Source organism: Lutjanus erythropterus, chromosome 10, assembly GCF_056507025.1.
Source record: "Lutjanus erythropterus isolate fLutEry1 chromosome 10, fLutEry1.hap2, whole genome shotgun sequence".
NCBI classification, from domain to species: Eukaryota; Metazoa; Chordata; class Actinopteri; order Lutjaniformes; family Lutjanidae; genus Lutjanus; species Lutjanus erythropterus.
In genome coordinates, this window is record NC_139326.1 from 12033365 (window position 1) to 12044031 (window position 10667).

The following is a 10667-nucleotide window of genomic DNA, read 5'->3' on the forward strand; positions in this document are numbered from 1 at the left end:
ACTCTTTTTTTTTTTTCAACATTTTCAACCCCCCCTTGTTCTGTATGAAGGGGCCAGACCTCTCCAATATTTCATGTTGTCTAAAACAGTGGCTCCAAACCTTTGCATTGGGACCAACACAAGAGGTCATGAGATAATTAACAGGGTAGCAAACAAAAAAAAAATCTCAGCTATTTATACTAACTGTACCAAGTTCAGAGATACAACATGGACAAGAGGCTGTAGGTTGATGAGGGGTCTCAAGGAGAGAAGGTTGGGAACCACTGGTCTAAACACGTTCAGCTGTTCAACTAGTTTACTGATTGAAAGAAGAATTATTGAAATATATTATCTGAGAATCTAATCAGACATTAGATGCCAGCTTTCAGTATTTGACATTTTTCAATATAACAGACTTTTAATTGGCACAAATAAGTATTGATACCCAGCCCTATTGATGACTCTATAATAGCTGCCTGCACACTCACAGTGTTTAACATATCTGGCACATTTCCATTTCGCTGTAGTGTCGAGTAAACCCAGACTTTTGAGATTGAATTAGTTAAATTAGTCAAAGCATTTGCTCTGTTAGGTATTTGAAAAAGAAAAGCCATAATTTTGGGATAAACGGTGTCAGCACAACACGGCACCCTGTAACCTCAGCTTTAAACCGCAGTCAGATCAGTTTTACCGGCCTGGACGGGCAGCATCGGCTTTGCTTCATTTGCACATGATTTGACGCTAACGCTACGGAATACACCTCCAGTTTTGGTGGAGTCGATGAAGTCGATCTTCGTGAGCATTTTGAGGCCTATACTTCACTCCTAAACTCACCTCACTGGGTTTTTCTGATTTTGTACAACAGCTGTACATAAATGAAATTGCCTTTGATGACAGGGCGTCTTTCACATCTGTGAGGGGAATGTACCATTCTCCGATATAAAGGGGCGTATTTTTCTCACAAATCAAAGATGTACTTGTTGTACTTTTTTTTTTTTTTTTCTTTGCCCGGTGCACTAAGATCTCATATGTGAATACAACCTCCACCTGTCTCTGATACTCTTGTAGAGACAAAATGTCTCTTGTCCAACTTTGTTTTTGAACTACGGGCATTTTCTGTCTCTAACTAACATGCAGTCTTTCAATTGGTACTTTGTACAATTCAGTATTACCAAGTTTTTGAGAAAAAAAGATAAATGTTCTAGGTTTAAAAGCAGTTTGTCTTGATGGCTTTTATTTCTTCAGTGCACATCGAGGCGTCCACTCAAAGCTTTTCACGCTCTGAGGTGATGCTTGAGCAAAATTATTTTGGTTTCTTCCTCTTTCTACTTGATGTTTCCCCATTGAGTTTTCCCCAAAATGTTTGTCCCGACCCCTTACACGTCTCTCCTCGCACACGTCATCCAACATCCACAGCCACGTCTTTCACATTTTCCACAATGATATCTAACTACCATCACCTATGAGCATTTTACCTGTTAATTTTGTCTCTGTAGAGCGCACCTCACATACTTTTTCTACAAACAACGTGCCTAGTTTGTACAATTTCTCCAACAGCAGCACTGCCCATGAGACCAAGACGCTCAGAGATTAACCCAGCGCCATCATCCAGCCATCCGTCCATCCATCCATCCATTCATCCAACCATCCATGCTTTCATCCCTCCACTCCTTCCTGAACCAACGTTTGGGGATGAGAACATGAGGAATTGACACTGAGGAATCATTGCTCACCTCAGACTGGTTTTTGTTTTTTTGGTTTTTTTTTAATCAAACAGATTTTTTTGTATCCATAACATCAAGGACAATTCAGTCATTTCCACCAGTTATCTGAAATGCACACTCTCACCTGTTTGTGGTTTCCCTGGTGAGTCGTTTTTGCAGTTTTTCTCTGCAAAGAGGTTGCTGTATCTTTCACAGGATTATCACAACCACCATCGCATGCGATTTCTGAATGTAAAGATCCTGTTGTCTAATATCTGGCCCTGGTTCGTTGTTTTTCTTCCACTGTCAAGTTCATTCAGGTTGATTTTACAGCAATGTGATTGCTACATGATGAGGTTATTAGTCTTTAATAGGAAAAGATTAGCTATCCTGCAGTTCACTGGGGAAAATGATTATCTTGCATAGCATTTAGCATTTGGATGAAGGGTTTGTTGTCTTTAATCTGCTTTTACATGTTGAAACTGGCGGCCTCCAACTGGGCCAAGTATCCAAACCAGGAAACGTGAATTTAAATGATGCTGCAATAATGTTTTCTTCCCAGTGTATTAACCTGTAAATAATGATGTGGGAGATTAATTCAAAAACACAAGAAACAGCAAGTAAGTGTGACGAAAATTAGGTTATGCACAATTTGAACTGAATCAATTCGACCGTAAAAATGCATGGTGCATCGTGAGTATTTTCAGTAAAGTTTTAATTTACAATACTGAATACAGGTTAATGCACTCGTTAATATGCTGGAATGAGGCCATTATAAAAAGAAGTTGGTGCCATGACATTTGGACTACAAAGAGGAAAGGCAGCAACTTAACTCAAAAGTCTTACCCTCTCAGTTGGTTTGACCTTTGAAAAATAGCTTCCAGTTTCTATCTTGCTTTCACAATTATAATTCAGAGAATGTGAGTGACAAGAACAAGGAATGCAAATATGTTATTTCTGGATACAAAGAATTTATTCCTGAAGAGCATTCCTTGAAAAAGTCTTTAAAAGTTGCTGCCTTTCAGCAACTTTAAGCAGATTTGTTTTATTCACGTGTACAAGTAAGTGAAATGAAACTGGGTGAGGATCCTCAGCCACCAGCAGTCACCAATGACGGTGCTACATTATTTCTCAAGAGGGTTTTAAAGGACTGTACTTAAATCCGTTACATGTGACAACAGAGTTAAGTTTCTGTTTTCAGATTTCAGGCAAGCAGCTCTTCACCACATTGGTTTTCAATTCAACCAGCCCCTGCCACAGGCAGGAGGAGGTGGCCGGCGAGCGTTCAGTCGGAAGGAAAACTTTGTGGTGGAGAGCTGCTAAAATTAGACAAAAGAGGTTTTCTATTGTGGGAGCCAAATGTCTGCATCGTGTCTGACAATTAAATGTCAAAAAGGTGCAAAACTGCAGCTACACAGGGTGCTGTTCGCCCATGAGGACTAGTGAAAGTTTGTCTAATGTAGATGGCAGTACTGACTTTGTTTTCCTCTGACAAAAAGTACAGATCTACCCTTTGTAGACATCCTGTTCACTTGTGTTATAAAAGCTGAGTTTTGATCTCAAGTCTCCAGGGCCTGCCCGAGCATGTGTGAATAAATAAATGAAGAGAGGGAAAGATTTAAAATCAGTGAAAGGCAAAAAGATACCTTGTGAGTTTCTATTATAACTCTACAAAAAACTGGACCACATCAATCTGACTTCAAAATCAGAATGACTACATGAATGTTGGATGAAGGCCTCCTGCGCTAATTTTGGGAATTGTCATGCTTTTATATAATGACTTGCTTCTGGTTTCAGAAAGTGTTACAAAATTAACTCAGATTGAACGGAAAAGGGAAATAGAGCTGAATGATTTTGAAAATATCTAATTGTGATTATTTTTACCGATTATGCAATATTAGAGAAAATGATAATTTTTCACATCATTATTTTCATTTTCATTAAAGACTGTAGAATATGATGTGAAGGCAGCTCTGCAGCACAGCAGTATTTACGTTACGATGGTATTTTGACACATTTAGTTGTGTCTCTTGTGATTTGAAAATTGCAGTAGGACATATTGCAGTTTTGATAAAAATTGTAATATATTGTTCAGCCCTACTTTGAAACAACAATCCTTATCATGCAGTCGATATCACAGCTTGTTCTTTGAGATGTGTAAGTTTTAACAGGAAGCCTGGGTCACAAACTGGAGGTGTCTGATTTGAAACATGCAGGCGTTTAGCAGAGGTCTATTGAAAGACAGTATATAGATGCATTATGGTGATTGTAGGATCCAGTGTTTTTGCAGCTTGACTCATACAAGGAAATGAAAGTCAGGGTATGTCAGCGTCTCCTGCTGAGATTTTGACTCTGCTGTTTGTAATCTGTTGCTTGTAGTACACTTTAACTAAAACTAAATAATAAAATCCTAGATAAGGACAATTAGATGGTAGAATTAATTACATTTGCTTCCCCATAAAGGAGGTTTACATCCAACAAGATTATTTGGTTGGACTCTCGGGAGCCTCAGTGGCTCCTGGAGGCTCTAAGAAGCTACTTATTTGGCTGATGCTTTGGGCCGGCTCTGGTACGTACAGAGATAATTTCTTGCATTGAAGCAGTGATACTGACACGAGTGAATGGAGGACTTCTGCAAAGGCTACAGCTGTATTTAACATGTGAGCAGTTACACCTCAGTTGAAGCCAGACATGCTTAACAGCACTTGTATCATCATCTCTCCACACAAAGCCCCAACTCTCCCCACCTCCTGTAGGCAATAAACATGTCATTTTTTGAAGCGTCTTTTTGTCTGTACTTTTATTGTTGATAAGAAAACAAGTGGATACAAGCACAGAGGTTACATTTATCAACTTCACCATCACATTTACAGGAAAGCTTTCTTTATTTTGTGCATTGTGTGACTGGTTCATTCATTAAAACAATCACAGATTTGACTTCACACTACAGATTTGTGAGTTTTGACAATAAGATGCCAACGTAAACACATTTTAAATGTTTGATCTAGGTTGTATCTGTACAATAATGCTTTTTTGCTTACCAAATTAACTGAATGAATGAATGCATAATGAAATGTTGTACCTCAGGTATATAAGGAGGCACTAAGACAGTAACATTGAGTAAATATTAGAATTTCCAAAAGGATAGCAACACAAAGGCAGATCAACTGAAGAAAAGTGTCTACTGAAGTTGTTTTTAAAGCTGAACAGCAGATTAATCCTGCTCTGGTTAATTCACAGTTGAATAAACTTAAATTAAGCCGTTGTTATGCCAAATGTGATCAGTAGTCGGTTGTAGAAGCAGTGGGAGAATCAGTGGTTGAGTCAGAGATCCCATTTCTCCTGAAATTAATACAAAAAAAATAAATAAAATTAATTATGAACTTGATTGAATAACAATCATTCAAAAAGCAATAAAAGATACAGTAGTTCAGTTTTGTTCAGTAATGAGGGATGACGTTTTAACTTGATTGTGAAATATATAATCTGATTCCACTAAAGGTTTTATTACCATTATCACGAAAACTGACGACCAACACAAGAAGAAGCCCTTCTTTTGATACAGTCTCTCCTTGAGATACAATGAAATAAATAACACTTGTGGCTGGCACTGTTTGTAAAACTTTTCCATGACAAATAAGACTTAGCAAGACAAAGAGTGATTTTGTAAAAAAAAAAAAAAAAATGTTGACTGATCAGTTTCTTAGCATACAGCATAGCAAAATAAAGTGAAATTATTTGGGGTTTATAAAATGTTCATATCTTGTGCAAAAATACAATTATTGTTGAATAGAAAGACAAGTCTTTACTTTTGCACTTTGTTGAACAGGTTGTTGATCCATGGCATCGTTGGGTTGATACAAACTTTAGAGCCGTTCTTCCTGGTGATTCTGTGGAGAAAAAGAGGGATTTAATTTTTTATGTAACATTGGAGAAATCTGTGTCACAGGTGAGTCACAGTACAGTTTAGATGTTCACAGTTAGTATTCAGATGCTGCTCACATTCAGAGACACTGACAGTCAAATACCAACCAGTAGTAACAAAAGTGGAACATTAAGTACAGTCACTGAAGTGGTTCTGTTACTGTGGATACTGTATGTGTGTATTAAGAAATACAACTCGATAACTTGAGTTTTTCCATTTTGTGCAATTTTCTTTTGTTCCACAACTTTCACTTTTACTCAGTGTGCTAAATGGGACACTTCCAAGCTGCATCATCCTAAAAGAGCAACTGCTACTTTGACTAAGCCGCGTTCAATTAGTTTTAAAACACAGTTTTTCTTTTTTTCATAGTCTAAAAAGTAACAGTTTTGGACTTCTGCCTGACAGCAGCGCTATAGATTTTCTATTTTTACTTTGGACCTGAATACCTTTTTCACCAGAATGTGAGTGTTAGAAAGTGTTAGAAAGGCAAAACTACTGAACATCAGCATGACAGCAGCAGAACAAAACAGTCCAACAGTCTTCAATCCCGACCACTCACATGATTTCAGTCCGGCGACAGCTTCCAGAAATAGGAATCATCTCAATTTTCTTGATGACCCGAATAGGGACAGGAGAACTGGTCGTCCGAATGCAGTGACATGGTGATGGCCTGGAAGAACCTGTGAAAACACTCCTTTTAAAATCCAGTTCAACTATTTTAGTCTGTTGTGGTCTGACTTGGTTAAGCTACAGAAGAGAAATGCAAATTACTACAGAAAAACACCTGTCAAGTTCAAAGTGAACTTTAACCAAAAAAAACAACTTGGAGCTTTCAATCACATCACGTGGTCGTCCTGAGTGGACAGGGTTTGCTTAGTTGTCTATGCTTTACTTTACATTTTAATTTAAATATCTTATATTAACTTCAATAAAATGTCATGTAGTTTGACGTGCTTTAAAACAGAATAATTAAAAGTATAGAGACAGGTAAAACAAAACAAGATGAAAGAAATAAACATGAAAAAGAAGAATAAATTTGAGTTCAAAGAAAATAAACCATATGAGATCATTATTACAGAAAAATAAAATGGTATTTTGATTTTTTTTTTTTATTTCGCCTACTGCAAAATATCAAAATGAATAAACACAAAAATCAGGTGTCAGAGTACCATATACATAAAGTAGATCAATATTAAGTGCCTAAATGCACTTTACGATGTCTTGCTTGAAAATTAGTAAGATGTCATTATATGCAGATGACACGTTATTTTTTTGTTAAATTACACAAATTTAAACGTACTAAACTGAGAGGAAGCAATCTGACAGATTAGGGGAAAAGACTTGATTTTAAGAAAACAAATAATGTCATTAATTGTTTTGAATAAAAAAAGAGTAATCTCTCACCATGCATGGTGGTGATGCAGCAGCAGAGAGTGAGAGCAGCCACGAGCAGCAGTGGTCTAGTCATCGTCTTCAGCGGTTGTTTTGATCTTTGAGCACCAGAGAGGATGTGAGAGTGATGTGAGAGTGAATGAGTATAGGCTCTCTTTATATAGCTGCAAACACAGAAGTGTGTAAAGGAAAAAAAAAATCTTATTCTGTCATGGCAAGTCAAAAAGTGCTGATTTTTTTTTTTTTTTTTTTGGGGGGGGGGGTGCCAAATGAGGAAAATTTGGGTGCCTTTAAGAATGTTTATTTTTACATATCCATTCTGATCTACTAACTATTTTAGCCGCACACACTAAGTGAATAATTGTCAAGCCCTGACCGAAAAGCAAAAGAAACATACATAAAAGTCAACATTTTTTTAGCCTAAGATGAACTTTAGTTTCCTTTTTAGATATTTCTATATTATTATCCAAATCTGATATGTCTGAACTTTTAGAAATAACATTAAATTCTGACTTAGATGTTGATATAAGCAATACACCGATCAGGCATAACATTATGACGACTGACAGGTGAAGTGAATAGCACTGATTTTCTCTTCATCATGGCACCTGTTAGTGGGTGGGATATATTTGACAGCAAGTGAACATTTTGTCCTCAGAGTTGATGTGTTAGAAGCAGGAAAAATGGACAAATGTAAGGATTTGAGCGAGTCTGACAAGGGCCAAATTGTGATGGCTGTGGCCTCTTTCAGCAGGATAATGCACCGTGCCACAAAGCAAAAATGGTTCAGGAATGGTTTGAGGAGCACAACAAGTTTGAGGTGTTGACTTGGCCTCCAATTCCCCAGATCTCAATCCAATCAAGCATCTGTGGGATGTGCTGGACAAACAAGTCCAATCCATGGAGGCCCCACCTCACAACTTACAGGATTTAAATGATCTGCTACTAACATCTTGGTGCCAGATACCTCAGCACACCGTCAGGGATCTAGTGGAGTCCATGCCTCCACAAGTCAGGGGCTGTTTTGGCAGAAAAAGGGGAACCAACACACTGAACTGACCTGCTGCATTTTACCTCTAACTGTTCAGTTAGTGTCACTCTCCCCTTCTAAGCATGTAGAACAGCCTACGGTGGCAGTAAAACTCGTACCAAATGCAAAAGGCCATATCTGCATGCAGAGTTTGGTTTGCCTGCTCTGGGCTACTGTAGAAACATGGCCATTGTTGGAACATGGCGGACTCCATTGAAGAGGATGCACACCCTCTGTAGATAGAAACAGCTTGTTCTTAGGTAACCTAGGTGTTATCCAAGATGGTGCAGTCCTATGGTGACACGGTGTTGCTCTGTTCTTGTATCTGTCTCGTTTTTTTGGTGTCTAGTCAAGAACTCCTACTGTCTGTTCAAGTATGACAGGCATGAACTATTGCGTATTCAGGATAACCATCCTGAGTTGCTAAATTTCTCAATCCCTGACCACTGGAGGGATGCGGTGGCAGACACTAATAATGTAAACAACAGCTATGCTAACAGCAGCTATGCTAACCGGCATAACCGCAAGTGGCCACCGAGGAAGAGAGGGAAGCATGTTGGCGTCCTGACTCAGCACGGACAGAGGAATGTCAGGCCTGTTTACCGGAGTTGGAGACTTTAGTCATCAGATACAGACCCTTTTACCTTCCGAGAGACTTCGCCGCTGTTATCCTGGTTGCGGTTTGCATCCCTCCGAAGGCAAATAAAATTAATTTTATTGTAGATTTGACACTACGGCTGTGACTGGTTCTAGTAACCACAGTTCTGCCATGCTCCTGGATCCACCATTTTTGATAGTGGAGCAGGATGTCAGACAGCTTAAACAACAGAACTGCAGGAAAGCAGCAGGTCCTGACCTTGTTTCTGCAGCAGCTATCAAATGGTGTGCAGATGAACTGTCTGGGCTGTTTACTGATATCTTCTGAGGCCAATGCTACTTATGCTCATGTCCTTTTTCTTGATTTTAGTTATGCTTTTAACAGCATTATTCCGGCTAGGCTGCATGACAAACTCCTAATGATGGGTGTCAGTAGGTCCATGTGTAACTGGATCTTTGACTTTTTAACCAATGGGTCACAAGTTGTAAAAATCAACAGTACATTTTCAAAATCATTGCCCATTAGTTTTGGTGCTCCCCGGGGTTGTGTTTTGTCTCTGCTGACTGATAACACCACTGTGGCGGGTCTGATTTCCTGTAATGATGAATCCACCTGCAGAGCAGAAGTCTCCTCACTAGTTGAGTGGTGTGCCCTTAACAACTTAACCTTAAACATATCCAAAACCAAGGAGATGATTGTGGATTTCCACAAATAGAAAGGTTGTGGAGATGGTACATTTTATGTACTCTGATAGAGTATTTTATGCTGTATATTCATTTTATATTGATGAGTAATTTTTTTTTTAGACATGTGTATGTATATTTGTTTTATTTTGTTGTTCTGTCTTAGTATGGTTGTTTCAAATTCGAATAAATTCTTTATTGAGATGGTAATAAATTATTGAATCTTGAAAACACAACGATTCTTATTTTCAGGTCATTATACACCAACAAAACCTACGTATGAATATGATATTCTGACAGATTCTGATTTCTGACATACTCTGACGACATATCCTGGTAAATCCCCCAAAATCGACCGGACTGGACTTTAAAGAGAGAGAAAAACTTTTCCCAATTTAATTTTGTCTAGACACAGTATCAGCATAAGACAGGAGAGTTTTTAAAACTGCAACTACAGTCGGCAATTCCAAAACAGATTCATGGACATTTGGCCCAGCACAAACTAACTATGATTGCAACAGTGTGGGTTCAACCCAGGCCAGAATTAGGAGAAGGAAATATTAGGGAGAATACCGGAGACTAGTGAAAACCAAACTCAGGCAGAGTTGTACTTCTGTATTTGTCTCGGAGGTCCCTAACTGATAACCACATCCTTTTCTGGTAAGTTATCAATTAAGGGGATTCTGATCTCCCCCCAAATTAGACTGTAGTTCTCGTTTATGAAAATAATATGTATTTTTAGGACTAAGTTTAGATAAGCACAGTCATGTACGGTAAACACTGAATCCTGTGGGGATCACCTTGGGGACTCGTGAGACTAGTGAGTCTAAAAGAGCACACACATATATACATATATATATATATATATATATATATATATATATATATATATATATATATATATATATATATATATGTATATATATATATATATATATCTTGTTAAATGTTATTTACTGTAATAACTATCTGTAGTAGTAACAATGTATGAATTAAATAAAATCAGTTTGTTTAGGGTTTAAGATAAACTTAGGTTTACATAACCACAGTTTTGATCATCCTTGATGTATTTTATAGATAAATAGTTCATGAACTATGGAGAACTTTGGGAACTGAATCTCAGTCAGTATCATCAAGTCCAAGTACATCCAACGCTCTGACCTCCTCCCTCAACTTTATGTCAAAGGTCAGATCACAGTGCCTCACCCAAATTCTGTAGCAGCAGAATCAATATTTCTGTTGCAAATTTTGCAATAGTTTGTCTCTTTGATAATATTCAGCATTTTCCATTTCCCATTTCTGCCTACCAAGAAATTAAATGTCAAAATCAGATTTTAAGAATAATCAGTATATCGGT

The 10667-nt window shown here is 37.8% G+C and overlaps 1 protein-coding gene across 1 annotated transcript; it reads right to left on the reverse strand.

Moving 5' to 3' along the window:
• Positions 1-3545: 3545 nt before the first annotated feature.
• On the reverse strand, positions 3546-7154 carry cxcl13 (chemokine (C-X-C motif) ligand 13). Its single transcript, XM_084728205.1, has 4 exons — positions 7012-7154; positions 6167-6287; positions 5194-5572; positions 3546-5024 (listed from the first exon to the last, which is right to left on the reverse strand). Exons 1-3 carry the CDS (start codon positions 7073-7075, stop codon positions 5488-5490), a joined length of 270 nt encoding a protein of 89 aa, XP_084584331.1. The 5' UTR covers positions 7076-7154; the 3' UTR covers positions 3546-5024; positions 5194-5487.
• Positions 7155-10667: the final 3513 nt, after the last annotated feature.

Coding starts and splice junctions, on each gene's coding strand:
- cxcl13 (XM_084728205.1), bottom strand. CDS start 7,075: ATGACTAGACCACTGCTGCTCGTGGCTGCTCTCACTCTCTGCTGCTGC. Junction 6,288..7,011: donor CTGCATCACCACCATGCATG/GTGAGAGATTAC, acceptor GTGTTTTCACAG/GTTCTTCCAGGCCATCACCA. Junction 5,573..6,166: donor TGTCGCCGGACTGAAATCAT/GTGAGTGGTCGG, acceptor TTTTCTCCACAG/AATCACCAGGAAGAACGGCT.